Source organism: Pseudorca crassidens, chromosome 2 (assembly GCF_039906515.1).
Source record: "Pseudorca crassidens isolate mPseCra1 chromosome 2, mPseCra1.hap1, whole genome shotgun sequence".
NCBI classification, from domain to species: domain Eukaryota; kingdom Metazoa; phylum Chordata; class Mammalia; order Artiodactyla; family Delphinidae; genus Pseudorca; species Pseudorca crassidens.
The window spans coordinates 123735694-123761099 of NC_090297.1; the positions used below are offsets into that span (position 1 = coordinate 123735694).

The following is a 25406-nucleotide window of genomic DNA, read 5'->3' on the forward strand; positions in this document are numbered from 1 at the left end:
ATTTTAAAACAGTTTGAGGTGTCATGTTGCTGGCCATTCCACAACCCATTTCTCGCTCTCTTTAGCTCTATTTCCTTTCACTTTTAGCTACTTCATCATCCTTCACTGTACACAGATTATTTAACTTTCCGACTATCTTTTGACTCACTGGAATATGTGTGCTCTTAGATGTACACACTTTGGTTGACTAGAACAGAAGGAGGCCAGTGGTATGTACGAGCAGTATGATTTATTATGGACAAATAGTAAAAAAAATGTTACTAATATCCATAGATAAATTCCTTAATATGTAAAGAGACAATATTATTAAAAGTTTGCTTTATTTTTCTGTTGAATCAAGTACTATCTCCCAATTACAGTTAGAATTTATGCCTTACAAATGTTAGCACAGTTAGCATCACCTCATTGACAACTGAATAATAAATCAAACTAGGTCCCAGCGGTTATGTCCACATCCAGGTTGTTAGGGTGATCAAGAACTCTTATTTGTTTGCTTTAGCTTTTAGTCCTTGGTTATATCTATAAAGAAAACAGAAAGAAAAAAATCATGAATCACAATAGATACATTTATAATAAGAAGGGAGTGGGAAGCATATTCCATCTCTTCTTTCTCTCTAGTCAAGAAGCTATACAGTTGTAAATACAATCTTCCCAGAGGCTTATAGAGAAACAGGCAGATGGGAGAGTAATCCAAGGACTTTTTTGAATCTGGTTTCCAACTGTCAAAACGTCTTAACTGACATACAGTTCCCTGTACAAAAATATTATTTTAATGTAAGAATATTTTCATTCTGGAACTATACAAGAGTATGACAAACGTGAATATATGTATAAAGTTTACCAAAACATGGTCATCTAGAACTTTTAATTTTATACTCACAAAGCATCTTTCCTGAGAATAAAATCAATTGGGAATGGGCCTGTCTAATCACTAAAAATAAAATATAATTCTGTGATGCAGGCAGGCTACTGGGTTAGGAGGTTGTAACACTTAAAGTTTATTGAAACTAAGGACAATTTCTTCAATTATCATTAATTCAAAGAAGAATTAACCACAAAGCTACAGAGTCTTTCCCTTTTACATCACCCTGGGCTTCATTTACTGTTCTTCTCAGCTGAAAATAAAGTGGGAAACTGAATAAGCACAAGAGGGAACTTATTCCATGAAGCCTACCATACCTCCTAGATTTCTCAAAAGGTCCTGATTTCAAACATTCAACAGTATTTTCCTAAGTCCTCCAGAGAGTCCAACATTTATATTTCTAACTAAATCTAATCTGCTATTGTAACCGAAAGGCCAAAAATCCTTTTGTCAAACTAAACCTGAATTTCTGATATTAGAAATAATATTTCTGAATGTGACACTTAGTGTTCTCATAGTTCTACTATCATGAGTTAATATAAGGTCAAAATGAGATGGTGCATGAGAAAAGTACTCTGTGAATAAAATCTCTGTACTAATTGAAGCTTATATTGATATAAGTAAGCCCTAAAAATGGTTGTCAGGCATTGTGTAGAATGAGTGAGTTTATTTATTCATCTATGCGTTATGTGCTAGAATATTATAAAAAGATTACAGAATTAAGCTACTAGTAAAGCTAGGGATGGTACAGATGAATGAAATTAAAATGTACTATACTCTGCAGAATAGAATGCCTTCTGAAAGGAAGTAAATTATATAGCTCAATGTTTTCTATTTCTTTACTGAAATCATTCAATTTTTTAGTTAAAGAAAGTTGTTATTCATAACATTGTTTTGTAATTTAGGAAGGTTCTATGGTTCAAATCAAGCCAGAGCCTTCATCTAAGCTCACTGCAGAGTGTTAACCAGTCACTGACAAATAATATTAATCACTGAATTTTAAAAATTTCCAATGCTCACGGAATACATACTTTCCAATGAAACTAGCAGCCTCACTTTAAACATCATTTCCAATACTATATAACTATACATTTAAGTCTCACTTTATTATATTTGATTGAAAGTAAGTGATAAAAAGTTCATGCAGAAAATTACCTAATATATCCTAAATTATATATGTTATCTTATCTTAATAAAAGAGACTCTATCAAAGGGCTGTACATCTAGGTAACACACAGATTTAAAACCTAGGTAATATACTGCCTAACACTTTTAACTCAAACCCCCAGGCTTTCTAGAAATGTTTAATGTCTGCTTCAGGCACATCCTGTCTTAGCATTATATATGAATCTTAAAAAAAAAAGTATTGCCAGCCGGATGGCTTCTGAGGCAGATTTTTTTTTTACATCTGTGGTAAGCTTACCTCCAAATACGAAAGAGCTGAGAGGCTCCGGCTGTCCCGACAAAGAAATTAACAGCAAACAGACTCCAGTTTTTGGGAATAATTACAAGTGAGTATCTTGACCAAATAAACCCTGTTGAAATAAAATTTTTTTTTAAAAAAGCATAGGTACTGCTGCAATCTTATTTGAACATTTAATATTAGAGTAAAATAATTATAAATAAGACTATGACAACACAAAGTAGGACAAAGAAATGCTATAATTTGAGACTTTAATGAAGTTGCTATAATTCAGCATTTCACAAAACACTCAGTTCTTACAGCAAAGGGAAATTTTTATAACCCTCCTCTGCCTTGTTTGGCTATAGTCTAATAACTTCCTAGAGATAACACTGCTAATTTCTTTCTGTGTGAGTGTGTGTATATGTATTTCAAACATGAAACTGTTAAGTACATTGATATAAAACAAAATTATTGAATGCCCGGTATGGAAGATATTCATTTAATTTACCTGTAGCCATCAAAACAGCAGATTGGGCTGTGCTGAGTTTTTCTGCAGGTCTGGCCATGTCAGCCAATCCAGCACACACCAACCCCTGGAAATACACATTAACACATAAGAAAGAAAAAAAAGCATCATGAGTATGTAGTAATGGTTCTCAATTCTAACTAAAACACAAACTATTTCAGAGATTTTCAGACTGTAGCTATGATTTTAGTATCCATGCATTAAGAAAAAATGTATCATGACAAAAAGTTACAATGAATTCAGAAATGCTTTTTGAATTAAGTTGTATTTTGTTAATCACATTAAACAGCTTCATATATTTGAAAATCAGTAGTGTGTGTATATATTTTTTCTATAAGTATATTTGTATTTTTGTTCTACAAATGATACTTCTTTCACATAAGAATTTATATATTCTTTATGCATGTTGGGAAACACTGGTGTGGAAGATGCCTGAAAGCTATTTGTATAAATTCCTCCTTTCATGTTTTTTGCAACATTATTCTTTTTTAAAAGTGGAAGTATCAGAAAAACTCTGCTATAATTTTAGCTTCTTGGCTAGATAATTTTTCTTTAATGTCAAAGTATACCTGGTCATTTCTTTTCTGGTATGTTTTTAACACTGTTTTTTATAGAATCATACCCTACCATCAGCAACACTGAGAAAGTTTAGTAACGAGTCTTCACTAGAATATTAGTTATGCTACTCTATTGCAGAGATTAGAATACATAACAGAGTGATTTTTATTGATGAAAAATTCACACCTATGTAAAATAAGAGAGACTAGTACAAAGAACCCCTACATACCCATCACCCAGTCAACAATTATTGACATTCTGCCATATTTACATCACCTCTCCTCCTCCCTTTCTCCAATTTTAAAATCAAATCCTAAATATGTCATTAGAAAATATGGTTCTAAGAAATTTTCAGGTTTTTTTGAGTTTCTAAAAGATGCTCTTACATGAAAAATATAAATCAGCACAGGGTTTTTTTCTCCTAAATAGAACATATGCATACTTGTGAATTTTTACAAATTTAAACCAAATCCAAATGGTTTTGATTTAATAAAGTCAGTAGATCAAGGAAGCAATGATTCTGGCTTAAAAAAGGGGCAAATAGTTAAATACTGTAGTATAAGTAGAGGTAAATCATGACCAATACTACTTTTCTTGTTAATTTTCACCCATAGTCCTGTGATTTTCTTCCCAAATGGTTCCTAATCATCACTCTTACATTCTTCTTCCAGGTCCCAATGTACATTTTCTCCGTTGCATATCTGTTCCACTTTGGCAGGGTGGAATACTGCCGTTGTAGAGGGGAAGAAAGGGACTGATTTCTAGCATTATTTTACTCAGTCCACGTATTACTACACTGTAACAGATCTATGATGACTATAGGCTATATTCTAGCATTGTCTTTTGGAGGAAGGTAGCAGCCATGATTTTGTTTATGCTCAGAGTATACATTTTATTTTTCTGGGACATGTTAGTAATTGTGCTCTCCCACAGAGGTCTTGAGGCCCCTCTCCCACATTTCTTTCTCTCTCTATTTTTTTGAAATATTTGCTTTATTATCCTCTCTCTTTATAAGTACATATATTTTTTTCTGACCCATTTACAAAGAAGTTGTAGACATCATGCCCTTTGACTCCCTAGTATTTTAGTGTATATTTGCTAAGAACATGACTATCTTCCCATTCTCTTATATACCCACAATCTAATCACAAAATGTAACATGGATAAGACACTGTTGTCTAATACACAGTGCATAGTTAAATTTTGACAACTGCCCCCAGATATCTTTTAAAACATTATTTTTCTTGTCCAGAGTAGTTAGGTCAGGATAATACATTGCATTTGGATGTTATGCCTCTTTAGTCTTCTTCTTTTTAAATTAAAGTATAGTTGATTTATAATACTATATTAGTTTCCTTTCCCGCATTTCTTAAAAAAAAAAAAAAAAATCCCTTTCTAGGGGATTTCCCTGGTGGTCCAGTGGTAAAGAATCCGCCTTCCAATGCAGGGGACCTGGCTTCGATCCCTGGTTGGAGAACTAAGATCCCACATGCCACGGGGCAACTAAGCCCGCGCACCATAACTACTGAGCCTGCGCACCTCAACTAGAGAGCCTGCGTGCCACAACTACTGAGCCCATGCACCCTGGAGCCTGCACACCACAACGAGAAGCCTGCGCACCGCGACGGCGCAATGAAGAGCCTGTGCCGCAATGAAAGATCCCGCATGCCTCAATGAAGATCCCGAGTGCCGCAAGTAAGACCGATGCAGCCAAAACAAACAAACAAACAAACAAAAAACCAAAAAAACCCTTTCTACTTCTATACCACTCTAACCTCATGTAAATTACCTTATAAAATCTTACTGTGAATCTAATCTCTGCCATTTACTAGCTGGGTGACTTTGGTCAAGTTACATAACACATTGTCTTAAATTCCTCATGTATAAAATGAGAATATGAATAGCTACCCTTGCAAAAGAGATATATGATTAAATGAGATAATATGCTTCAAAAATATTTACCATAGTGCCTGGAAAATATTATTATTATCAACAACAAATAGTAGCTTACATCTTTAGAGAAGCAGAGATAAGGGAATATTAGTCTCTGTACCATTTCCTGTACTTCTAGTCTCAGGGGCAGAAGGTCTGTGTTCCTATTCTTCTTTGTTATGAACTTTATTCAAATAATAGAACTGTAGAGTCAGAGAGTGTGTGGAGTATATCACAAGGTTATGTAAAATACTCCCTAACATGGGGAGAAAGTACCAATTACAGAAAGATCCACAGTGACTTTTAAAGGGGGTCCTGTAAGTGTTTAAGAGCCTAGGCTTTGAAGTCAAATTAGAACTGAGGGTTCAAATCCTGACTCTGTCACTTACAACAGTTCTAGTTCTTTGAACCTCAGTACCTTTACACCTTTTTTCTGGTGAAGATTAAATATTAGATAATGTATTAAATAACCCAATACAGAGAGTTTGGCATCTAGTAGATTCAAGTTAGTTCTCTGTGTTTCCATCAATTAAAAACTGGTTTTCAAATGTGTGATTCTTTCTGGCACCTGGTTATCTCCACTGGGTGGAGTAAATACTCATCAGATAGTGTAAAACATTTTTTCCTTCCTTTCTTCCTCCCTTCCTTCCTTTCTTCCTTCCAATATTTTTTCCTTTAGTAAAAAAAAGTCATATGACACTTCTAGAGGAGGGCTAAAAATGAAATACCATAACAGAATATTCCAATTCCAAAATGCTTAGGGATAACAAAGTTCTCAAGATTTTAAACTGCGAATTAGTCTATATAAGTAGTTCCAGCTGGAAAAGCAAGTAGATAGACATTAAAAATCTGCAGAGGTAATCTTGAAGTATAGTTTGACTTATTCCTAAGGAGAACAGAAAAGAGAAAAATTAGCCACACAAAATGGTATACTGTTCAAGAGTTAACTATAACCCAGTCGGGAATTCCCTGGTGGTCCAGTGGTTAGGACGCTGCACTTCCACTGGAGGGGGCCTGGGTTTGATCTCTGGTCGGGGAACAAAGATCCCACGTGCCGCACAGAGCAGCCAAACAGAAAAAAAAAAAAAAATAAATAAAACCCAGTCTGCACAAACAGACTATGAACAAAAAGAAAAAAGCTCCCTCAATTGACCTTCACATAATAGTTTCCCCAGATTAGCCAATGATATCCATTCCTTCTGTAAACAAGCTAACGATGCCCATGGCTGAATACTCATGGCTAGAGGCTATTTATTCTGTATTGCACTCATGCACTTTTGCTCTCACCAGTTGAGTTATATTTTTATCAAGTCACTGTGTTTGTCTTCAAACCTGTTTATACCAGTTTTACTTGTTACTGTAATTTACCTAATTTAATGAACTAGGTAAACAGGTGAAACACAGAAAGAGGGTTGTTATTTCTATGAAATCTAAAGTGACTGTTTTGGAAAGATTGAATAAAGGCAAGTTAAACTTGCTGTCAAATTTGGTGTGAACAAGACAGATATAAAAAGATGGGGGTGAGGGGCTTCCTTTGTGGTGCAGTGGTTAAGAATCTGCCTGCCAACGCAGAGGACATGGGTTCGAGCCCTGGTCCAGGAAGATCCCACATGCCACGGAGCAACTAAGCCCGTGAGCCACAACTACTGAGCCTGCGCATCTGGAGTCTGCGAGCCACAATTACTGAGCCCATGTGCCACAACTACTGAAGTCCATGCACCTAGAGCCTGTGCTCCACAACAAGAGAAGCCATTGCAATGAGAAGCCCGCGCAGGGTAAGGAAGAGCAGCCCTTGCTCGCGACAACTAGAGAAAACCTTCGCGAAGCAACAAAGACCCAATGCAGCCAAAAATAAATAAAATAAAATAAAATTTAAAAGATGGTGGGGAGACATAAAAATCTAGCAGGTTTCTGTTATCATGAAAGTGTCTATGAACTTGCTCTGCTTTAAAGAAAACTAAACTGAAATCATGTAGGATGCACTACGGTATAATTCATCCAAGACAGATGATGTGGAACTCAAAACCAGTGGATCCATACACAAATCAAAGCTTTGGCCTTATAGTAAATGATTGATAAATGAATATATACTTATAATCTTTAAGTTAAAATAAAATATTTAGGGGTGTGTAGTATTGCTTTTTAGAATTATCCACTTTGACCTTTATAATTAATTATTTGGCTTCAACTGAAGTGGCTAAGAAGGATTCAACCACAGTTAAATCTCTAAAGAAGTATAGTCTAAAATTCTTAATGTACAACTTAGGTGGCTTGCAGCATCAACTGCTACGTGTCACATATAGTTTACTATAGATTAATTATTATCAAATGCTCTGGGAAAGGAAAGCATAAACTAAATATCAAAAAAAGTTTCCCCACCAGAGAACAAAACACAGAAATTTCCATTGCTATGCTGTCATCAGGAGACTATGTATGATGTCAACATGAACTTAAAATAGATATTTTTAAAGGAGACAGTCGAGAAAGCACTTATGAGTATATAATACTGTCAATGTTTCAAAACACTGATGGACCAGATCAAAGAAACATCAAAGCTATTGGCGGGCTTCCCTGGTGGCGCAGTGGTTGAGAGTCCGCCGATGCAGGGGACGTGGGTTCGTGACCCGGTCCGGGAAGATCCCACATGCCGCGGAGTGGCGGGGCCCGTGAGCCATGGCCGCTGAGCCTGCGCGTCCGGAGCCTGTGCTCCGCGGCGGGAGAGGCCACAGCAGTGGGAGGCCCGCGTACCACACAAAAAAAAAAAAAAAAAAAAAAAAGCTATTGGTAAAAATCAATAAACTTCTAAACTGTGGTAAATTTGGGGTCGGGGTGCTCCCAATTTATTGGAAGTACATTAAGTCATTCTTATTTTTTATTAATTTATTTTTTTTAATTAAGTTTTTTTTTTTTTCTGTACGCGGGCCTCTCACAGATGTGGCCTCTCAACCACTGCGCCACGAGGGAAGCCCTAAATTAACTTGTTTTGGACTATAGTTGAATTACAATGCTGTATTAGTTTCTGCTGTACAGCAAAGTTAATCAGTTATACATATACATATATCCACTCTTTTTAGATTCTTTTCCCATATAGGTCATTACAGGGTATTAAGTAGAGTTCCTTTTGCTATACAGTAGGTCCTTATGAGTTATTTATTTTATCGTTCTCACTTTTTAAATAACGGTGCTAGAAACAATATTTCAGCAATTAATTCCACTTTGCAGATATATAATTTTAAGCGTTGGTAGGGAGCAAAGAGAAAGGAAATAGTAATCTACATTTCTTAGTATTTTTTTTTAATATCACTTTTAAATGCTTAGAGTATGAGAAGAATCATTAAAGATGATATATTGAAGCTTCTTTTTTAAACTGATGGAAGTTTTTCTCAACTTATAGATCTAAAAAGAGAACTGCTCCCTAGTTCTCTGTAAAATATAGCTCCCAACCACTAATTTACTCTAATCTTGTTGCTTTATAGATGAGACAAAAGGGCGGAGACTGAACTTGCCTAAGGCCATAAAATTGAGGGACAGGTAATTCCAGTTCTAACATTCTCAACTACTTAGATTTACAGCTGAGTTTCCGAGTTGTTCTAACAAATTAAAACAGTACATTTAAGAGAATTAAAATAGCCTACAACCCAAACAAAAAACAACTTTATTAAAACTTGGGCAAAGGGTTTAAATAGATGCTTTTCCAGAGAAAATGTAGAAATGGTCAATAAGCACATGAAAAGATGCTCAGCATAACTAATCATATTAGGTAAATGTACATCAAAACCACAATGAGACACCACTTCACACCCATTAGAATGGCTATTATAAAACAACAACAACAAAAGTAACAAGTGTTGGCAGGGATATGGAGAAATTGATTGGAACCCCCGTGAATTGCTGGTGGAAATGTAAAATAGTGCACCTGCTGTGGAATATAGTACAGCAGTTCATCAAAAGATTAAATATACTGAATTACCATATGATTCAGCAATTCCACGCGTAGGTATATACCCAAAAGAACTGAAAGCAGGTCTGGAACAGATATTGTACACCATTGCTCATAGCGGCATTATTCACACTAGCCAAAAGGTGAAGCAACCCAAGTGTCCATTAACAGATGACTGAATAAACAAAATGTGATATACACATTCAATGAAATATTCAGACTTAAAAAGGAAGGAAATTTTGACACATACTATGACATAGATGAACCTTCAGGACATTATGCTAAGTGAAATATGCCAGGCACAAAAAGACAAATACTGTATTTCACTTATATAAGGTACCAAGAGTAGTCAAATTCACAGATAGAAAGTGGAATGGTGGTTTCCAGGGGCTAGGGAAGAGGCAAATGAGCTATTGTTTAATGGGTTCAGAGTTTTAGTTCTGCAAGATAAAAAGAGTCCTAGAGATTGGTTGCACACTGATGTGAATGTACTCAACACGAAAAAAATGGTTAAAATGATAATTTTATGTGTATATTTTTACAGTTAAAAAAAAAAAAGCCTGCAGACCAGTAGTTTTCAAACTTTAGAAGTCCTCAGAATCACCTGGAGGGCTTATTAAAACACAAATTACTGGGCTCCATCCCTATAGTTTCAGATTTAGTAAATCTGTGATGTGGCCTGAAAATCTGCATGTCTAACATATTCCTGGGTGATGCCAATGCTGCAGGTCCAGGGATGATGCTTCGAGAAGCACTGCATTAAGCCCAAACGGGCCCTTCCAACATAAAATCAATGATTTGTTATTAACAGCCATCGCAATTATTTCTTTTCAGCTAAATGAGAGCTTTAGGAATGGAAACTCTGGCATAGTGTAAAAGCATTGGTCTTGGAGTCAGAAGTCCCATATTCTATCATTTCCCAAATGTTAATATATATACCCTTGGATAAATTCTTCTACTTTTTGAGAATAACTTTCCTTGCCTCTATTTTAGTGTTAGTATCTGAAATTCTCATACTAAATTAATAACAAAAGTTAATTTGGGGGTGTTCTAATTAATTTAAAGTTTTACATAGTCACAAAATTTTAGAATGAAGTTTCATGTTCCTAGGGCCCATAATTATAAGCTTTTTGATAACAATACGTTCCCCAAAGGGCTCTCACCTATCTAATGAGTTCAGAAAAACTAAAGTAGGTAGTAGGCTTTATGCAGTAAAACTGATAGATCTGGCCACAGTCCTCGCGGAGAGTCGCCGCGGTTTCTTGCTTCAACAGTGCTTGGACGGAACCCGGCGCTCGTCCCCCGCTCCGGCCGGCCGCTCAGAGCCAGCCCTCGCCACCACCTCACGGCGCCCTCCGACCGCCCCAAGGTCCCCGCCGCCGTTACAGCGCCGCGCAGCCACCGCCACTGTTTCACCTCAGCCGCCCGCCATGACGGCCGCGTCCCCTTCACAGGTGCGCCAGAACTACCACCGGGGCTCGGAGGCCGCCATCAACCGCAAGATCAACCTGGAGCTCTACGCCTCCTAAGTCTACCTGTCCATGTACTATTTTGACCGCGATGATGTGGCTTTGAAGAACTTTGCCAAATACTTTCTTCACCAATCTTGTGAGGAGAGGGAACATGTTGAGAAACTGATGAAGCTGCAGAACCAACGGGGTGGCCGAATCTTCCTTCGGGATATCAAGAAACCAGACCGTGATGACTGGGAGAATGGGCTGAATGCAATGGAATGTGCGCTACACTTGGAAAAAAGTGTGAATCAGTCACTACTGGAACTGCACCAACTGGCCACGGAGAAAAATGACCCCCATTGGTGTGACTTCATTGAGACTCATTATCTGAATGAGCAGGTGAAATCCATTAAAGAATTGGGTGACCACGTAACCAACTTGCGCACGATGGGGGCCCCCGAATCTGGCATGGCTCAGTATCTTTTTGACAAGCACACTCTGGGAAATAGTGATAATGAGAGCTAAGCCTTAGGCTGGCTTCCCATAGCCACAGGGGTGACTTCCCTGGTCACCAAGGCAGTGCATGCATGTTTGGGTTACCTTACCTTTTCTGTAAGTTGTATCAAAATATCTACAAGTCCTTTCCTTAGTACCATTCCTTCAAATAAAGTAATTTGGTAACCCCCCCCAAAAACCCTGATACATCTGAGAGTATTTGTATAAAATTACTTCAAGACGTACCATGAACATTTAAAAGTACATCCTTCAGAAAAGTTACTTCAAATTAATAAGCTCCTTTAAAGAATATCTTTTTCAGTAGCTTCTGCAAAAATTCAAGACTTACCCATTTCATAATTGGAGCCCAGAAAAATATTGTTTTGGGACCTGAAAATAAAAAATGAAAAAATTAGCAATAAACCAACTATTTTCAATATGTCTTTTAATAGCCATCACCACATTTCAAAAACTCAAAGGTTTATCAATCCATTTCTAATAATTTTTACTATGCTTTCTGCATACTTTGTATTTAAGTTAAAATTTAGAGAGTCACCACACTATCAATCTTTCATACAAGTTGCTTTGATCTCCTTGTCAATTATTTGTATTTTTGTGAACTATTAAAATTAGCTAAAGTATAATGGAGATGGTTTCGGAAACCATTCCTAACGTTTTGCCTTGAACATGGAACTTAATGTTATTTCACTTTAGGATAATCTTCAAGTTGAGGAAATGACAAATTATGGAATTTTGGTGATACAAGCCACAGTAGATATTTTCTATTAGTTTCTGGCTGCAGTGGGTCTTCATTGCTGCGTGCAAGCTTTCTCTAGTTGCAGCGAGCTGGAGGGTTACTCTTCATCGTGGTGCGTGGGCTTCTCACTGCGGTGGCTGAGCACTGGCTCTAGGCGCGCGGGCTTTAGTAGTTGCAGCACGTGGGCTTGGTAGTTGTGGCACGTGGGCCCTAGAGCACGTGGGCTTCAGTAGTTGCGGCTGTGGGCTCAGTAGTTGAGGCGCGCCGGCTCTAGAGCGCAGGCTCAGTAGTTGTGGTGCACGGGCTTAGTTGCTCTGCGGCATGTGGGAGCTTCCTTGACCAGGGATCGAACCCAGGTACCCTGCATGGCAGGCAGATTTTCAACCACTGCGCCACGAGGGAAGTCCCAGATATTTATATATTCACTAATTCTATTAATATTTATTATTATAAATGACATGTCACCACGTATTCTAGTAAAACTTCTTATAAAAATTCTATATATTCTAGTAAAAAATTAATGAACCTAACTTTAAAGGGCACATGAGAAAGTGGAAAGCCTAGATTTGTAAGCTCCTTAATAGCAGGGTCCTTGTTTTAGTTATCCTGGTACTCATCTGCCTCGTGCAAAATGTTCAATAAATGTTGACAGTATTGAAAACGACTATGGTTTCTTAGATAACCTAGAATTTGAGAAACATGACGTTTCAGAGCTGGAAGGAAACCCAGAGATCATCTAATCTAAATCCTTCATTTTACCAATAAGGCTCAGAGAAGTTCCATAACCTACTCAAGTCATGCGGCTAGTAAGCCCAGAATTGTAACTAGAACCTAAGTCTTCTAACTCTTAAACTTGTGCTCTTTAACCACATAACATAACTGTGCCCACTTGTAACTCTTCCAAATTATATGTCTCTTTTAACCTTCCAGGGGATACAGTGACAGGAGAGAAACAGACTTTGTCCATGGTAATTTAAAAGCTAAATCCAATACAAATTAATATGGTATGTATGCTCTCAACACACTGGATCAACAAAAGACATTTATTTCTTAACACAAAAATTAATCAATTTCACATAAGACAACAGTGATTTTAAGCAAATTCGAAATTAAAAAAATCTAATTATAATTTATATTCTAATTATATAATTATAAATCTAGTTGTATTATTTCTGCCTTAATATTCCACTTTACTTTTTAAGAATAAATAGTTTTTATGGATCACAAAAATCACATCTAAAATGGCATCATCACCCAAATATAACACATTTATTTCTCTTCATCTACTCCCAGTAATATTTCTCAAATAGCACCAGCAGGTAAAGATGGATTTATCCAATTTCCCCCCAGTGGGTGAGCATTCACTGTCATTAATAATCAAGGAATGTTTCTGTTCACATACACATAAATAACATTTAAAAGATAGAATTGACTCAAACCTATTATTTAGGAACAAAAGATAATAAAATTGAAAAAGCATGGAGCTAAAAAAAAAGTAAAAGCACATAGCTAAGTTAAGATCCAGTCATAGTTGTAGGTTTAATTTGTTGCAAAGAAGACCACTCATTCATTCACCCATAATAATTACTGCATGCTTTACAGTGTTGTAGGCACTGGGGATGCACTGGTAAATAAAACACAGTGCTGGCTTTAAAGGACCTAAGCACAAGCTACTAGTCCCCTTATTTGGCCTTACTTGGCCTTATCTGGCTAACTCCTAATATCCTTCAAAAACTCATTGAAGGTTTCATCTCCTCAAGGAAGCCTTCTTTAACATCTCCAGGTTAGATTAAATGCTCCTTCTCTGAACTCCCAAAGCAGCCTGTCTATTCTTCTAGTTTTCTGCACTTAACAATTAAACTGATCTATTTACGCATCTGTCACTTTAATCAGGCAAGGTCTAGATGTCAAAGCCTGTTTCTTAGTTTTTCTTGACAAATAATATTTTTGAACAGAATTGAATTGGATTAACCATATCCAGGAGAGATGCTAATCAACGCTACTCAAATTTTAGGTTTGACCCAGATTTGCCTTGACACCGCTTCATCCTCAAGGCTGGGATTTCAGGGACATCAGGTTCCCTTTACATCAGGGAACTGGTACTAGACTTTCACTCATTAGTTACTCTACTCTTAGACCATGATACTTCCCTTTTTGGCTCCTGAAAATTCTTCCCATGAGTCTGATGCCATAATGCACTAATCCTATAAGTCAATCTTTTCAAACTCTGGTTATTTTAGTTTGAGTTTCTGAGATTCCTATCATCACACCTGGTTTATTTTTCTTTATCATATACAAAGCCGCAGGGTCATATGCAGTATCAATTACCAAGTTTATTTTTTATCCCTGCATGAAGCTTGGCTTCATCTCTCAAGGGTAAGCCAATACATTGTTTTCGTCTCCGGCTTTGGATTCCCCAACAGACTCCTCTCTTCATATTTCAAAACTCATGCTTCCTCTTCTGCCACCCCAAAAACTGTTTCCTGAGCAATGCCTCTAAGGTTCTGGTTTCTTTACGAGCTGAAATGGTTGACCCTTCAGGGTTAATGAACGTCAAGCTTTTCAGTAGGTTTGCCTGGTAACTAATTTACTCAACTGCTCTGAGCTAGGTGATAATATTAAAATAAAAACCGCCCTTCTCCCACACAACTGAACCAAACAAAAACTTCGAACATGAAATTATGTTTGCTAGAACATGGGCCAAAGAGAAGTTTAAATATTTTATTTAGTGCATAATTTTAAACTATAAAACAAAGCCTAAATTAGTTTAACAATTGGTAAGCACTGAATTTAAAAACATCAGTAGCAAATATATATTAATAAGACATTCTAAATTTCTAATTTTTTCTGAAATATCAGAGGATGCTGACACCTGACACAAATAATTAGGGTTGGAGATCTGTAAGTGCAAACAAGCAGTGTTTTCTTCATTGTTAAAAAAAGGAAAAAATAGCTAGTAATACCCATGATCATATAATAGGTTAACAACAAATTTTAAAGAAAACTTATTTTAGTTCACCCTTCCATTTTATCTTAGCTAATCATTTTCTACCTTAAAAGTAAAGAAGTCAAATAAATATAGACGTGTATGAATTCAGGAAGAGAGGCTATCTTCTTGAAAACAGCAATCAGTCAATAATGGAAATGGTAATGAGGAAACATCCCAACTGATTTTGACATTTAAAATGTAAAGTTTAAATACATTTGTTTATTTAAGTATAGTTGATTTACAATGTGTTAGTTTCAGGTGTACAGAAAAGTGATTCAGTTATACATATATAACTATATTCTTTTTCAGATTCTTTTCCATTTTCAGGTTATTACAAGATATTGAACATAGTTCCCTGTGCTGTACAGTAGGTCCTTGTTATTTACCTAAAACAAAAAGTTTTGACAAAAACATATTTGGAAACAGGTATCACATAAACAGTGAGAATATAATGTCACATTGTCTTTCTAGACCTGGGAAAAATAGTTTATGTTCTACAATGACATAGCTATTCTCACTGGAGAGCATTAAAAAAATGAAGTCATTAAATAATCATGATACCTGAAGTGATTATAACACCTTAAAATCAAGATAAGCATAAGTATAAATAGAGTATCTAGTTAACATTCATTACGATGAATGAAAAAACTTGATTAGGCATAAATTTTAAATTACTGAAAATATATTGAATAAAAAGCAGCTCTTAAGAAATTTAATTTGAAGTCCAAGATGAGGGAAATGTGTCCCCATCAGATATAAATATACATTCCTTTAGACAAAGAATTAACTAACAATTAACACATTTTCATCTTGTTTCTTATAAGTCCACTCTTGGAGGTTGGAAAAGGCCTCAAATGCTGACTATTTAAAACTATGAATTATACAGCAAAACAAACATATGGCTACAAAAGGGGAGAGGAAGGCAGGGAGGGACAAATTAGGAGTATGCGATTAACAGATACAAACTACTATACATAAAATACATGAGCAACAAGGATTGACTGTAAAACTATTAACTATTTTCAAGCATAACAAAAAATACGAATAATAATATAATGGTCATTTTCTTTTGTGTTGTTATATGTTTTTCTGATTTTTAAAGTGAAACTGATGTTTTCTAAAGTTCAAACTTTCATGGAAGAATTTGAAAAATTCTGCAAGGGAATATCACAACCAAATATGTAAGAGACATAAGAGACCTACATTTTCAAACAAATTAACAAATCTAGTTGCCTTGTTGAACTTTGATGAACCTATTAATAAAACAATGACATAATTTTACTTCCTAATTTCCTTACCTGAGAGGAATGACTGCTAATGAAATACTTTATAAATTCTACCCAGAAAGTATGTCATTTATTGTACGTATGATTCTCTTCCTAGGGAAAGACTTCCTTCTTGGAACAGAATAAGTAACTTTTACACACATGCAAACGTACACATATACAAATATTGAATTGAGGTGCTCCCAATGTTAAGAATAAAGTTCTTACTGAATGTTGTCCACTACTCCACCGAATCCCTTTCATACCATTTCTCTTCGGTTTACTGCTTTCAACATCCCTCAACTTTCCTCTAACATTCCTTGTATTAAGCAAGTCCATCTGTTTGCTATCATGTAGCCAGCTACTTACAAATTCACACAGATATTGACAAAGATTACTCATTTTTATTTGTACTAAAGCTAGTTCTGATTTCATACCGAGAACATGACGGGGCTACCATTTTAGAGCCAAGCAGTCTTTATATCTCGTGGAAGGCCCTGGAAAGAGCTCACTCAAATAGCACCCAGAACGTCATAGGTGTATAATGATTTTTAAAATGTTGATTTTAAACAGGCTTTGGTGAAAATGCCAAAGAAAAATAACAGGTGAAGTGACTAGCTATGATAGCCAATATGCATTTTAGGGTTGATACATTTTAAATTTATACATTTCTTCAGTAACAAAGAATCAATGACTTCTAGATTTAGAAAGACTGTTGAAATCATCTAGTTCAGGCATTCATTTTATAAATCAGGTAAATGAGACCCAGAGAGGTGAAATTACTTACATAAAATACATAGCACAACAAGGATAAAAACTTAGATCCCTAAAACCTAATCTAACAATAATTATATAGTCGTCCCTGATGAAATCTGAGTTTCTTGAAGCCTCTGAAACTAAGAAAGGTCCTAGCAGAAATACCAAATTGTAGACTATTACAGCTAGAAAGAAACTTAAAGAAAATCCAAATTCTTCTACTTTTATACATGAAAAAGAAAAGGCACTTAAAAGTTAAGTAATGTGTCTCATATTCAGATAGTTCCAGATACAGCAAGGACCAGAATACAGGCCTCTTTGATCCCACTCCTCTTTCTGCTATGCCAGGCCACACTTTAAATGTATTTCACACTCTCTCATAGACAATATTAATATTATTACATGACTTGGAAATAAGAGACAATTTTTTTTAAACTGAAGTATAGTTGATCTACAATCTTGTGTCAGTTTCAGGTGTACAGCAAAATGATTCAGTTTTATATACATAAAACTGAATATATATATTCTTTTTCAGATTCCTTTCGCTTATAGATTATTACAAAATATTGAGTGTAGTTCCCTGTGCTCTACAGTAGGTCCTTGTTGGTTATCTATTTTATATATAGCAGAGTGTATGTAACAAACGATTTATAGCTTCTCTTAGGGCTTGCTTCTCCTTTAGTACATCTAGTGAATCAAATTAGATGAGGCATGAACAGTCTTAATTTCTTAAAATTAGTTTAAGATCAGGTTAGTGGGCAAAAGTTATGTTAAGTGTCACACTAACAACTACAACAAGGATTGTATTACTTTTATGATCTCTTCTGAGAATACAAAATCTCTGTGGCTAGGGATTTTAATTTTATTCACTAAAATATCTCAAATGCTAAAACAGTATCTAATATACAGCAGGCCCTCAAAAAATATTAAATAATTCAACTTTCTTGGAGCTAACTAGTTTAAAGATATTCTATTTTTCATCAATATCTTACAATTGTATTTGAAATCCCAACTTTCCATTTTGGTTCTCATTCCTTAATTTTAAGGTAACAGAGGTTATAACTGTAAAAAATAATATATGTATATTTACATATTTAGTGTATATATTTAAACATAATATACATTAACAATATGTTTAAGAATATATTTATATAGAGAGATGTATTATACATGGTATATAATACAGATATATTTAATATGATATAGATATCTAGATGTCTATCCTAGACTGGCATTAAAATTCTTCAGATAATCTCTGTAGGAAGAAAATGTTCTAACAGAGACGCTAAATAACCATGTTAATACATAACTGTGTGGGTTTCTACACTGGTTATTTATTTGATCCCCATTTGGCTTTATTTACATAAAATAAAACAAAATATTCTCTGAACTAAGTTGTATTAAACTATCTAGTATAAAATCAATTCCCTGAGCATTTAATTTTGAATTTTTTTGATAAAGATATTCCCTTATGAACACTGTTAATAATGGTTCATTTAGTATGTTTTTATTTTAAAAAATATTCTCTAGGTCTGTAAGATAAAAAGGAAAAACCAATTCTCTTACCTAGGAAAAATGAAAATATCCCTGTTATGAAGATCTTAAAGTAACTTTTCCCATAAGCCTTCCCAGAGAGAACGCCACGCAAAGTAGAGAATATTCTCAGCAACAGCAAACTAAACACTGCAACATGTTTCATAGAAGTATTTTTTCAACAGTTCTTCCACTTAAGCCAAAATGTAATTCAATATAAGCAAAGCTATGGTAAGCAAAAATTATATGGCTCAGATAGCTGTTTTCTGGGCTGACTTAATTGAAGGATAGTTTTTATTTATTTATTTTTATTATTTATTTCTTATTTAATTCTGTTTTTTCCCCCAGTTCTATTGAGATATCTCTCTCTTTTTTTTTTTTTTTTTGCTACACCACGCGGCTTGTGGGATCTTAGTTCCCCAACCAGGGATTGAACCCGGGCCATGGCAGTGAAAGCACCAAGTCCTAACCACTGGAACTCCAGGGAATTCCCGAGATATAACTCTTTAGAGACTCTCTGGACTCTTTAGGGCTGAGGTCTCCTAACTTCTTTTGAACACATTGCCCCATCAGTTAAAAAAATTTTTTTTTGAGCATACATCCCCTATATACAGTGCATATATATACATATATATAAATTAATACATATAGACTCCATAGAATTTAGTTGTGTACAGATGTTCCTTGATTTATGATGGGGTTACATCCCAATAAATCCATTGAAGGTTGAAAATATCATAAATTGAAATTTTTTTGGGCCTCTCACTGTTGTGGCCTCTCCCATTGCGGAGCACAGGCTCTGGATCCGCAGGCTCAGCGGTCACGGCTCACAGACCCAGTCGCTCTGCGGCATGTGGGACCGTCCCGGACCGGGGCACGAACCCGTGTCCCCTACATCAGCAGGCGGACTCTCAACCACTGCGCCACCAGGGAAGCCCCATAAATTGAAAATTTATTGAATACACCTAACTTACTGAAGTATCATAGCTTAACCTAGCCTACCTTTAACATGCTCAGGACACTTATAGCTTACAGTTGGGCAAAATCATCTAACACAAAGCCTACTTTATAATAAATTGTTGAATATCCCATGTAATTTATTGAATACTGTACTGAAAAACAGAATGGCTATAGGGGTGCAGAATGGACGTACTGATTGTTTACCGCATGATTGACTGTGAGTTGTGCCTCGTTGCTGCCGCCCAGCAACATGAGAGCACTGTACCACATATCACTAGCCCAGGAAAAGCTCAAAATTCAAAGTACAGTATCTGGGCTTCCCTGGTGGCGCAGTGGTTGAGAGTCCGCCTGCCGATGCAGGGGACACGGGTTCGTGTCCCGGCCAGGGAAGATCCCACATGCCCTGGAGTGGCTAGGTCTGTGAGCCATGGCCGCTGAGCCTGCACGTCCAGAGCCTGTGCTCCACAACGGGAGAGGCCACAACAGTGAGAGGCCCGCGTACCGCAAAAAAAAAAAAAAAAAAAGTACAGTCTCTACTGAATTTGTATTGCTTTTGAACCATCTTGTAAAGTTGAAAAATCTTAAGTCTAACCATCGTAATAAAGGGACTATTTACACATACATATATATATGTGTACTAATTTATTTTTATATTGTAAACTTTAAAAAGATAAAGTAATAGTAAGTATTAATAGAAGTCCTCTTGTTTTCTTCCTACATTCCAGTTTCATTTTGTGCACGCTTTGGGATGATTCACCCCATTTTGGAGCTCATACATACAAAGGAATGACACTCCACTAATAATTTTTTTCCCCAACTAAGCTCTTAAGTAAACACTGGGCAGCATGACTTCAAGGTTATTTCTTTGAACAAATATCTAGAGGGTAGCTATGCAGCTGGTTAGTGTCGAGTCAAATACTTTTATAGTCAGGAGATGGTGGGGGGAGTGACGTATCTTATGAGAACTGAACTTACTAGGACACACATTTGGTTAGAACTCTATTCTTTTTCTTTTTTTTTTAACATCTTTATTGGAGTATAATTGCTTTACAATGTTATGTTAGCTCCTGCTGTATAACAAAGTGAATCAGCTATACATATACATATATCCCCATATCCCCTCCCTCTCGCGTCTCCCTCCCACCCTCCCTATCCCACTCCTATAGGTGGTCACAAAGCACCGAGCTGATCTCGCTGTGCTACGCTGCTGCTTCCCACTAGCTATCTATTTTACATTTGGTAGTGTATATATGTCAGTGTTACTCTCTCACTTCATCCCAGCTTACCCTTCCCCCTCCCCGTGTCCTCACATCTGCGTCTTTATTCCTGTCCTGCCCCTAGGTTCGTCAGGACCAATTTTTTTTTTTTTTTTTTTTTTGCGGTAAGCGGGCCCCTCACTGCTGTGGCCTCTCCCGTTGCGGAGCACAGGCTCCGGATGCGCAGGCTCAGCGGCCATGGCTCACGGGCCTAGCCGCTCTGCGGCATGTGGGATCTTCCCGGACCGGGGCATGAACCTGTGTCCCCTGCATCGGCAGGTGGAATCTCAACCACTGCGCCACCAGGGAAGCCCTACTGTTTGTAGATTTTTTGATGATGGCCATTCTGACCGGTGTGAAGTGATATCTCATTGTAGTTTTGATTTGCATTCCTCTAATGATTAGTAATGTTGAGCGTCCTTTCATGTGTTTGTTGGCAATCTGTATATCTTCTTTGGAGAAATGTCTATTTAGGTCTTCTGCCCATTTTTTGATTGGGTTGTTTGTTTTTTTGATATTGAGCTGCATGAGCTGCTTGTATAGTTTAGAGATTAATCCTTGGTCAGTTGCTTCATTTGCAAATATTTTCTCCCATTCTGAGCCTGTCTTTTCGTTTTGTTTATGGCCTCCTTTGCCACGCAAAAGCTTTTAAGTTTCATTAGGTCCCATTTGTTTATTTTTGTTTTTATTTCCATTTCTCTAGGAGGTGGGTCATAAAGGATCGTGCTGTGATTTATTTATTTATTTATTATTATTTTTTTAAACATCTTTATTGGAGTATAATTTCTTTAAAAATATGGAACGCTTCACAAATTTGCATGTCATCCTTGCACAGGGGCCATGCTAATCTTCTCTGTATCATTCCAATATTAGTATATGTGCTGCCAAAGCAAGCTCTGATTTATTACATAGAGTGTTCTGCCTATGTTTTCCTCTAAGAATTTTGTAGTGTCTGGCCTTACATTTAGCTCTTTAATCCATTTTGAGTTTATTTTTGTGCATGGCGTAAGGGAGTGTTCTAATTTCATTCTTTTACATGTAGCTATCCAGTGTTCCCAGCACCACTTATTGAAGAGGCTGTCTTTTCTCCATTGTATATTCTTGCTTCCTTTATCAAAGATAAGGTGACCATATGTGCGTGGGTTTATCTCTGGGCTTTCTATCCTGTTCCATTGATCTATATTTCTGTTTTTGTGCCAGTACCATACTGTCTTTATTACTGTAGCTTTGTAGTACAGTCTGATGTCAGGGAGCTTGATTCCTCCAGCTCCGTTTTTCTTTCTCAAGATTGCTTTGGCTATTCAGGGTCTTTTGTGTTTCCATACAAACTGTGAAATTTTTTGTTCTAGTTCTGTGAAAAATGCCATTGGTAGTTTTATAAGGATTGCACTGAATCTGTAGACTGCTTTGGGTAGTATAGTCATTTTCACAACGTTGATTCTTCCAATCCAAGAACATGGTATATCTCCATCAGTTTGTATCATACTTAATTTCTTTCATCAGTGTCTTACAGTTTTCTGCATACAGGTCTTTTGTCTCCTTCGGTAGGTTTATTCCTATGTATTTTATTCTTTTTGTTGCAATGGTAAATGGGAGTGTTTCTTTAATTTCTCTTTCAGATTTTTCATCATTAGTGTACAGGAATGCAAGAGATTTCTGTGCATTAATTTTGTATCCTGTTACTTTACCGAATTCATTGATTAGCTCTAGTAGTTTTCTGGTAGCCTCTTTAGGATTCTCTATGTATATAGAACACTATTCTGACTCTACAGAAGTAGATCATTCTGTGCCAGAGACAATAGGTAGATAAATGGATGATGAAGGCCACAGGTCTAACTCTATATATAATGCAATATTCTACTCTAATATATATTTATATAAAGACATATTCTTGTAACCTGTCTCAACGTACTTGTCAATGATACAATGAAATCTCAAAAATTTAGCCTTGCATATTACTGTAAAAACCTCCAGTATGTGAATCTACTCTAATGTTTAATATAATGATTCAATAACATACTATTATGCAAAATAGTATGCAAAATCCTTGAATATTCACTCTGATGACTCTTGGAACAATAATCAGTATTTCCTCAGATTTTATTGAATACTTATGAATCAATCAACAGTTATATTTTTCATGTTTCTTCATTTCTACAATGGTGTGCCTACCCTACAACATTTTAATCACAAATAATTTGGCAGTGATAGGTATTCTTACTCTGCATATTGGTGAAAAGCTTAATAAGAGGATAGGTATTCTTACTCTGCATATTGGTGAAAAGCTTAATAAGAGGGAACTAACACCAACATTTGTTGAGAGTCTACGTGCAAACACTGCTACATGTTTTACAGACAATACATCACTTAACTTTCACAGCAATCCTTAAATGGTGATAATTATTATCCCCATTTCATAGATTAGAACTAAAGGTTGGGGTCAAGGTCACAGAGCCAAGATTCAAATCCAGGTCAGTCTGGCTTCAAAGCCTATGCTCCTTCCATTACACTGAAAAAAAGGGTTACAATAACTGAACTAGTCCAAGAGTATCCAGATAAAATGCACAATCTACTAACAAATCTCAAATGAAAGATAATTCCTTTTCATTATAAAAGTCGAATAAAGTATTATAAAGAATGATTATACGTGGTTAAAGCCAAGGTCTTGCAAAATATCACTATAAAACTACCCTCCAATTCTGTTTTAAAGTAGTTTAAAGTTGCTCCTTCTCTATCCTGTCTTTATTCTACAACCCAAACACAGAGCTTAAGAGGGTCAGGGTTGACTACACAGAATTCAGTTGAGTCTGAAGTCCAGATTATTACAGAAGCATTGCCCAATTCTCCCTCCTGAAAATCTCTGCCACAAAACACAGCACAATTCCAAAAATTGCGTGTTAAAAGAACCAAAAGGCAAATAAACTAAATAAGCCTCTTCATCAATAAAAACTTCTCCTTAAAGATCAATTTTATAAGGGGTAAACTACTGCAACAAGTAATATTATACTAAAGTATAATTCCAAGACACAGTTCATCCCATTATCAAACTGGAAATTAGATTTAGTAACCATCTCACACTCCCAAGAGCTTCTTCATAGTCAGATATGTGGGGAGACAGAGTTGGAAGAATTGGGATCTTCCAGTTTCTTAAAGAATTATTTTTTTCAACCACAAGAACATTGTTTTCCAATAGGTTAAAGAGAGAGCTAACATTTACTGAGCATTTATGAAGAATCAAACACATACGTTATCTTTAACTCTCACATCGATCACATTTTACAGAAACTAAGATCTAGGATTTCGCCCAAGGTCACGTCGATAGTAAGCAGCAGAGCAGAATTTAAAACCAGGTCTGTCCACACAAAAAGGTCCAGGGAGAGCTTGTTCAGTAGTAATTTCATAAATAAGGATAGACTTAAACAAATTAGACCTATGGGGCAAGGAATGACACTGACTCAGAAACCGGTTAACACTTCTGCAGGCCTGTCAGCTGGAGCTGAAGGAAGTATGACCTTTACTCCAAACCCTCCAGGGTGGAAAGACAGCTCTTCTCCGCGTGGGTCAATATACCACTACTCATGGAGGGAAAGAGGAGAGAATGAGGTTTCCTGGTGGCCCAGACCCTTTCTTGGCCGCAGAAATGGAGGAGGATCAAACCCAGAGGCCCGGTCAGGGTCTGAGTTGTGCCTAAGGGAAGGGGTGCGACAAAGGTCGCAGACTTGAAAATAACGAGTTTATGAGAGATGCTGGAAAAGAAAACATGAAAAGCAGGGAGCATGGGAAAGTACACGGATTCACTTGAGGGAAGGGGGTTGGGGCTGTGGGTGATGCCTCCAGCACCAGAGTTGTCAGTGGGCCTCAAAACGGAGGGAAGGGACAGGGATGGAAGGTCTCGGTGGGAGCCACTCTGGGTTCATTACCTGCCGGGTGGTTGTACAACGGCCTCAGTTTCTCAGGCAGCAGAAGCTCCACTTTATCAAGGACCCGGTGGTAGGTGGCCAGCAGGCCCCGGGCGCCGGCGGCTGACATTTCTGCGGACGAGTGATCGTGGGCAGCCAGGTAAGGCAGCGGCCGTGTGCTCCTCCCTAGCTGGCAATGAAGGGCAGCTCGTCACTTTCCCCTGTCTCAACGCCTCTCAACGCCTCGCGCCCTCCTCTCCCCCAAGGCAGCTCAGCCTGCTCCCCTGTGAACCGCCCGGCGGCCCGCGTCTAGAGAAGATTGTGGGGGCGGAGACTCTGCGACGGCCCGCCCCCAGCCCGCCTCCTGGTCTCCGACTGCCTAGAGGGAGGAGTCGTCACGGAAACAGGTGGCAAACGGACAGCCTCACCGAGTCAACCCGGCGCCCTACCGGGAGCGCGCTTGCGCAAGCAGAGCGACCCGCGGTGACTGGCCCGCCCCGGGGCGTGGGCGGGGTCCAGACCAAACCTACAATTTCTTCTTCCTGGCCCGGAGGCCATGTTGGAGAAGGGAAAGTGAAGCTGCACCGGCGCTAATCCCCTTTCACTTTGGTTAAGGAGGCCCCTAGATAAAATGGGCTTTTCGGGCCTTCCATGACCCGACTAAAGATGACGCCGCACAACTCTGTTGCTTCCTTTAGAATGAGACTCGTGAGCGCGAGACTTCCGATTTCAGCTTCTTCCGTCTCTATTCCTCATTTATCCAGAGTATTAAGGATTTGACTAGAGTGGTCTGAACCCACTTTTCTAGGGTAAGGGCAG

General features: G+C 37.2%; 1 protein-coding gene, 1 non-coding gene and 1 pseudogene across 3 annotated transcripts; 1 reads left to right on the forward strand and 2 right to left on the reverse strand.

The window, feature by feature from the left end:
- Positions 1-301: 301 nt before the first annotated feature.
- MPC2 (mitochondrial pyruvate carrier 2) lies at positions 302-24975 on the reverse strand. 2 transcript variants are annotated; one of them, XM_067728560.1, is made up of 5 exons: positions 24609-24975; positions 11522-11562; positions 2776-2860; positions 2286-2397; positions 302-519 (listed from the first exon to the last, which is right to left on the reverse strand). In XM_067728560.1, the coding sequence occupies exons 1-5, from the start codon at positions 24715-24717 to the stop codon at positions 483-485; spliced, it is 384 nt and encodes a 127-aa protein (XP_067584661.1). In that variant the 5' UTR covers positions 24718-24975; the 3' UTR covers positions 302-482. The 2 variants fall into 2 exon arrangements, with proteins under 2 accessions (XP_067584661.1, XP_067584660.1); XM_067728559.1 differs by lacking the exon at positions 24609-24975 and adding an exon at positions 18506-18653.
- LOC137219650 (ferritin heavy chain pseudogene) lies at positions 10455-11360 on the forward strand (annotated as a pseudogene).
- Positions 21479-21581, reverse strand: LOC137220247 (U6 spliceosomal RNA). Its single transcript, XR_010941560.1, has one exon. It is a non-coding gene; the product is annotated as a U6 spliceosomal RNA (small nuclear RNA).
- Positions 24976-25406: the final 431 nt, after the last annotated feature.

What these genes read in the sequence shown, in the direction of transcription:
- MPC2 (XM_067728559.1), bottom strand. Translation starts at nt 18,638, where the DNA reads ATGAAACATGTTGCAGTGTTTAGTTTGCTGTTGCTGAGAATATTCTCT. An exon ending in TGCTGTTTTGATGGCTACAG is followed by an intron (nt 2,398 to 2,775) that starts GTAAATTAAATG and finishes TTATTTCAACAG; the next exon opens with GGTTTATTTGGTCAAGATAC. An exon ending in CAGCTCTTTCGTATTTGGAG is followed by an intron (nt 520 to 2,285) that starts GTAAGCTTACCA and finishes TTTTCTTTATAG; the next exon opens with ATATAACCAAGGACTAAAAG.